At 42.4% G+C, this 7,526-nt stretch overlaps 1 protein-coding gene across 1 annotated transcript; it reads left to right on the top strand.

Annotated features, from left to right (window-relative positions):
* Positions 1-5,146: 5,146 nt before the first annotated feature.
* Positions 5,147-5,925, top strand: H257_11630 (TKL protein kinase; the record flags this gene model as incomplete). Its single annotated transcript, XM_009838629.1, has 4 exons — positions 5,147-5,194; positions 5,257-5,694; positions 5,784-5,800; positions 5,832-5,925. 4 exons carry the CDS (start codon positions 5,147-5,149, stop codon positions 5,923-5,925), a joined length of 597 nt encoding a protein of 198 aa, XP_009836931.1.
* Positions 5,926-7,526: the final 1,601 nt, after the last annotated feature.

Raw genomic sequence — 7,526 nt, forward strand, 5'->3', positions numbered from 1 at the left:
CATGTGTACAGTGGGTCTCAAAAGTCATCATACCCCAAAGAATTCGATACTTAGAGCAAGTGAATTTTGTCATGAAATTTCAGAAAATACTGAAGGCATAGTGTGCCAAGACAGTTTTTCGAGGAGAATTCAATGGATTCCTTCATAGATGTTTAACGTTTGATTCCACGTAACAATAGGATAAAAACAGCATTTAGCAGTAGTCAGAATCCTTTAACGCTGCTTCAAAGTATACAAACTTCAAGCTTAAATATGCGTTAAATAGGTTATACGCCTGACTGCTAATCAATGTGGTCGGTGTTATTATGTGACAAATTATTTGTTACGCATTGTCAAATGGAGTCAAAATCCATAATGCATATTTTTTTCAATTCTCGAAAATACATTATGCATAAAACCCCTAAATATTTACTACTCCTTTTTATATGTTCATTTGACGAAATTTGACCTATCACGGCGACCTCTGTGCCAAATCGCGAATTTCGATTGGCTGCCGAAAGCTGGCGTCCTACTATAATTTTAATGAAGCGATTCGTTCATAAATGACAGAATAACAACCACTGAAAGTAGTCGCACCCACCATGATCTGTTCAGCAGAAGTTTCCGCCAATTAAATGGATGTAGCGCGCCATATTCAGCGTTTGATTGGTAGATATCCACCAATTACATCGATGCACTAGGGCGAAACACCTGGTTATGCTTTGATTGGCTGAATATATTTGTTACGTGGCTCTCATTGGCCAAACCAAATGTACATTATATCAAAACTCACCCATATGTGATATATGTACGCTATAAAGAGACACGGAGTGGTATGTTTTATGTATTATTTTATTTCGACCCCTGCTGTGCCCGATATCATTGGCCGTGTGCCGGATGAAAATGGAAATCACACACTAAAAAGTCAATTCAATATCGAAATGGTCGTCAAACGACACATGCAGCATCGTTGCTGTGACATTACATCCCAACGTCCTCCACACCTCCGAGGGAAAGCCTTCGTCACAACCAAATTGTTCATCACACAGAAGATTTGGGCTATTCCACAGAAACCTACCTCACAATGTATACAAATGTATCCGTTTATACAGGACTGTTGACGTGGGAAGAAGCCCAGGAGTTACATTTCGTACTATTGTGCTTTTCGCCCAATTTGCCCATTGTTTTATCGCACTAATCAATGGATGACAAAATTAAAACCACACGTTAAACAACACAAATCGAGAGTCTGGCACATGAGCTAAATAAAGACAGGTCGTTATTTACTGGACGATCTCACTCGCAAAAGTGGTCGAGACCAACATGCAGTGAGATCGATTGAACTTCGCGTTCCCATCGTGTTGAATCTTGTTTCGCTACGTCGTGAAAGTCCAAGTATGAGGCGAACGACGTCAACTTCAATGCCATAAACTTGGACAAGCACAACACACCTCCAACGCATGATGATGCTTGATCATTGTAAAACAAGTTGAATAAGATAAAACCGTGCACCTCCACCAATTATTAGCCAATCAGAGCATCACGAATAGTTATAACTCAACGCGAACCGTAAAAATACGTCATTTTGCATCCGTAAAATCACGGCGAGTGCCGTAATTTTAGGATGAGTTTTTATTAAAGCATGGTTTTAGACCTGGATTAGCCAAAAAAGGTAAAAAGCACAATACGTACTAACGTAAGTAGAATTCTATTCACAGACAGAATACATTCATCAAGAAATTCCCAATATAATCAGATTAAAAGGCTCCATCGTGAAACTTTTTAGGAAATATCACGTAGCAAAATCACTATCATCAAAATAATATTGCTCCTCAGCGCAGAATATAATTCTCTCACCGGACTTGATTAATGTATGGTCAAATGGGTAACACTATCCATACAGTGCGCTCCACTTGGATAGGACACCCCCGTATTTTGATGGTATGCTTGGATAACTTGTACGTAAAATATACCAAACCATTCGCCGTGATTGGCCTGATCGTTTGGCGCTAGTTTTAGGTCAAAATAATCGATATTGAATGAGTTATGCCGCGAAAACTGAATACGGATTGCGACAACTGGATAGGACACTTCAGGAAAACTTCTACAAAATCATTCATTAAAGCACAAAATGTCATCCTCAATACTTTGTTTTGCCTCCTTTGGCTTGGATAACATGCAGGCACCGCTTTGGCATTGATTTTATCAACTTCAGCAGGTAATCTTGTGAAATTTTCGCACCCAGTAGTACTGGAACCTATCGGGGTCGTCCAGATTGAAAGTTTTTTCAACTGACCAAACCACATCCTCCCACACGGATGTGTTCGTCAAGTTGGTCTCGGCATAGCTTAGGCGGTCATTTTTGTGTCGTTGTTGGAGCTTTGGGATGTGCTGGAGCTTGGTATATTGGAGGAACTGTGCTCGGTGGAGGATCCGTTGATACGTTCTCAGCGACGCGTCCATCGGTAGGTGCAATTGAAGCTGACGAGCTGAGCATCCAGTGATGGACGCGTGTTTGTTGATTTGTCGTCTGGCACGATCAGTGACTTTACTTGACTGTTGACCCTTGTATTTCTTGCCGTAGTTGTCAGGCGACTGCAAAAATGATGCAAATACGTTGCGAGAGCGTCCGAGAGTCGCAGCGGTTCTCTTGACGGACCATCCAGCTTGCTGGAACGCTAACGAGCTGCCTTGCTCATGCTCAGTGAGTTGAGAAGCTCTGCCCATACCTACTGCACGACGGACGTTGTGTGTAGCTTAGCTTAACGTAGTAAGTGTCAACTAGTTGATTGTCCACTACCGGAAGGTGCAAGAGGTCAGTGAAACTTCCAAACGTGACGATTTTCCTGAAGTGTCCTATCCGGTATAACTCATTCTACGGAATTCGCAGGCCAGAACTTGACTTTTGTATGCAATCGTAGGCGCACACCCCTACGATTTCGCCATTTCGAAATCCTCCACCTCGTTATTTTTCCAAGTTATGTACGAATTTGTAGCAAACATAAAATTTCGCAGTTCATTTGTGAATTGATGAAATCGTAGGGAGCTGGTCCTACGATTTTCATATCCAATGAGATCTCACGAAAATCACAAATTGCCAATCCTCCTCTATCGTACACGTCACATGCCAAAAGGGATTGTGAGGCGTCCTAATGGTAATGCCAGTGATAGCACTAGGTATGCCACGTTAGCGGTGCGCAACTTGTGCTGCGTTGTATTAGTATGTAGTAGGAAGGAGCGATCGTTATGGAAGAGTTATAGTGATATGTTGATAGTCGAGCTGGACGCGTTTGCGAATATCAAGACCTTATGGAAATTCTTACTAGTATGTGGGCCATAAGCACACAAGAGAAGTAAGTATATCTCTGTTATGAAGCAAGTGTTGAACTATTTACGGGTCAAGTTGTTGACAGTGGCCTATCTACATTTCTCCAATTCAAGTGCACACAAGTGCATAAATTCTACTTCAGGAGTGTCGTTAATATCACGTGGTTGGATGTTTACCTTTGAGGACCTTGACGTACTAGTATGTAGTATGTATGGCATTACATTACTCCATGCAGAGGCACGTTGGAGTCGTCCGACGGTAGCTGATGCCTTTCAAGCGGGCAAGGTTGTGGTGACGGAATGGATGCTTACTACAGTCAACGTTGATGTCGAAACTACTACCGTAGTGCATGACTATGATATTCCATCGACGCATAATTGCACTCGTATCATGCAGCCTGCATTGCCAAGGACTACCCTCAATAGTGTTTCGGGATGAGCACGGATTTGTGATTGAATTATCCAATCACTGTACACGAGTGTTTTCATTGGTTAAATATGAAATCGTAGGCAATCTCCCTACAAATTCCATAAATAAATCATTCAATATCGATTATTTTGACCTAAAACTAGCGCCAAATGATCAGGCCAATCACGGCGAATGGTTTGGTATATTTCGTGTCAGTTTACGTACAAGTTATCCAGGCATACCATCAAAATACGGGGGTGTCCTATCCAAGTGGCGCGCACTGTACACTGTATACAGAGGTAACGTAAACTCTATGATATAGTTATCACGTATGAGAACTCATCGCCTGGATTTTGCTCGAATAAGGCCGACATCCCTGCCGTAACCATGGTGGCAGTCCTCGTCCTGTATATCGACAATGCTGATGTAAGAAGTTTGGGCCAATTGGCCCGACCCCTTGCTTGTTCACAAGAGACAGTTCAGCTATACAAGATCATCAGTCTGATTTAGGACAAATTTAAATAAATCCTCGTAATAAAAATGATTTTGTGGCAAAACGTGGAGGTAATTTGGGACGGAGTGCGTACTGTAAGTAGTACTACGTAGTAACCTCTCCCTTCCAAGTAGACAGTGGACTATTCCTTATATTTTCTTCTAGAGTAGTACTATTAATAGTAGTTCAGTTCTTGATCGCTGAACGTTCATGTCCATGCTTTCTTGGCATTCTGAACTTCTGATTGGCAAAAACTCGATAATTCCGGATATCATTTCAGTTTAAGCTTTCCGGTAAGGTGTTTCATGCAATTTCCGCCCAGCTTGTCGTACTTTTGAAGTCTCGTAACTCATTGCCCGTGTGTGTGATGAGGCTGCAAAAACATGCATTCTCAAGGTCATGAGGAGCTTTATTAGTTTATGCGGGACCCATCGTTGTATCGTTTGTCCATTTTGCTCGACGAATTTTTCAATTCTGTAAATGTAAATTCCGCCCGGGTGTTCGGCTTGAATAATGTATGACAGATTTGACCACCGAAATTCTCAGAACCTCTTAATATTAATATATTTTAAAAATCAGATTTTATTATTCTTTTTTTTTATATACTGTATGTGTCAAACACAACATATATAAAAAGAATTATAACATCTGATTTCTTTTTTAATTTTTTAAATTCATGTACAGAATACATATTTTTGTATCTACATACTTTTATATATGTTGACTTGGTCAAAACATGTTGTGTTTGACATGTATATTTATTTATGTATCTGGTCTCAAGAAAGAAATAGTGGACGACTTTGGTTATGTGAAAGGACTCTATAGAGTTAACCTTCACTATATTCGATAATTATACTATTATTTCACATGATCTATTATATTGTATGTATAGCTTTGGCATCGTGTTTCGCGCAAAAGTATATGGTCGAGATGTGGCCATGAAGCAATTGTTACCGTCCAAAGCCAAAGATCTCGATGCGACGGCGGTAGGTACCCAATACATATATATATTTCCTCTTTTCCCCCGAATCGACACTATTATTATTAGGAATTCATGCGGGAAATCCACCTCTGTGCGCGCCTCAACCACCAGAACATCGTCCCGTTTGTGGGCATCGCGTGGTCTACCCTCGTCGACTTGGCCGTTTTGTCCGACTTGATGCCCCGAGGTGACGTTCATGAACTGCTTCAAACCGAACGCCGTTTCGAACGCGTTCAGAACAGACGATTTCACTGGCGGCGCGCGGCCAGCCCCAACGAAGCCGCGGACGAGATGACCACGAAAACCAGCGTCGCCCTCGACGTTGGCCGCGCCGTGAGCTATTTACACGATCTGTCCATCATTCACCGCGATTTAAAAGCCAAAAATGTGCTGCTGAGTGCATCGTTTGAAGCGAAATTGAGTGATTTTGGCATCTCCAGAGTGTCCAAACTGGATGAAACCATGACGGCGAATGTTGGCACGATCGCTTGGATTGCCCCAGAGGTACTACTTCTACTGTGAATGAATACGACAATGGATTGGAAACCTGTGGCTGTTTCGAACGTGTTTCGAACGTGTTTTTTTTTCGATAGGTGTTGACCGGGGACCGGTACACGACCAAGGCCGATCGATATATACAGCTTTGGCGCGTTTCTTTCGGAAATGGACACGTTGGGAACGCCGTATGCGACGGAAACGTCGACGAATTGCGAAGGCTTTTCCAACATTTTATAAATTGTACAAGGTATTCAATTTAGAAGTCATTGTAATTATGAGATTACATGAGTTGTCAAAGAAATCAAATATTAAATGCTATGGGTATTATTTACCTGAGTACCATATTTTATCCAATCATTTTCGTTCGATGATTGTGATTGGCTGCCAACTGGGCGGAAATTACATGGTGAGAGGAAATTACATGAATCACCTTATCATGAGGCGGGCACGCATTTTCACAAAAACTGAAAAAGTATTGTTCGATATTTTTTGAAATTCAGAGAGTAATTTGTCCGGATACCGTTTACCGAAGCATGACAGAGACATCCGCCCACAAAATTGCGCGCACCGCAGCGTAATGTTAGCGGTATAATTTTGTGCAGGCAGTGCCTTGGCGAGGAGTGAGCCTCAATCGTGCACGTCACCGAGTATCCTATCGATACCTTTTGTCGGGAAAAGCGGCTCGTAGACGTAGACGAGGCCTGTTCTACGACGAAGCACTTTAACTTGGCATTTGTATTGTTCACCAATTAATGGGTCGTGCTGGATACCCCATACGGTTTCAAAAGTACTTCAAGGTCGCGCACCTATAATAAGCTTACACATCAGCAGGACGACATAGGATTTTCAGGCCAAGCCGTTGTTTTTGTTGTACAGTCATCCCCTGATTTTTGCAGCCCCTACCAAATACTCCTATAGTTTTACGAAGGTACTTACATGCAAGGGTTATATGAAGTCTTGGAGGAGTATACCTTCACACTAGATAAGGATATTAATCACAATCGATGAGCAAAAACTAATCGTAAACATCCGAATACCCTACACGTTTTGTGAAATGTGGTCGCACAATTTCTCAAAGCAAGTACACTCTCATTCTTACAGTAGAAACATCGAACAACGTCCTAGCTTGTTATCCAGTGCTCGAATTTATTCCGACAGCCATGTCATCGTGTATGTAGAGTTAACCACTTTGCAAGGATTCGCATGGCAAATGGACAACGCTCGTGATATTGTGATATGACTTGGTGCTGGCACCGCTTTGAGTTCCCAGTATTAATTTTTCAATAGCCTGTTAAATTGAATATTCGATGGGATTACACAGGATATTCGTTTATACCAGGCTGCAAAAATCGGGGGATGACTGTAGTTATTTCGGATTGTTTACAGTTAGAGCATCTCCACCGCATCCCCAAATATGTCCCAACTCGATAATGGGACATCAGATGGGACAAAATCTTCCCCACGGATGTCCCGAAAACCAAATTTGGGGTTGGGACATCCACTTTGTCCGGAAAATTGCACACTATTGGGATATCCCAACTAATTGTCCCAACAAATATACTACAATATGTATGGAAAAAGCAAGTCCATTCGTGCAGTTTCCCAATGCCGGCTTTGGACACAGGGACTGGCGGTCGGTATCGTGAACCACGTCTCGCCGTCGTCGGGCACGCGGACGACGTGGCTGAACGAGAATCACCAGCATTCATTGATACAGTGATATCTGGCCGATATCGCTGCGGCAGTGATTGCCGGTGACTCTCGTTCCGACGCTGCGGCGGACGCGGGTTTGTCCAAGAGGCGCAACCGCATAAAGCTATGCGGTCGCGCATCACGGA

Source organism: Aphanomyces astaci (genome assembly GCF_000520075.1).
Source record: "Aphanomyces astaci strain APO3 unplaced genomic scaffold supercont1.35, whole genome shotgun sequence".
NCBI classification, from domain to species: Eukaryota; Oomycota; class Saprolegniomycetes; order Saprolegniales; family Verrucalvaceae; genus Aphanomyces; species Aphanomyces astaci.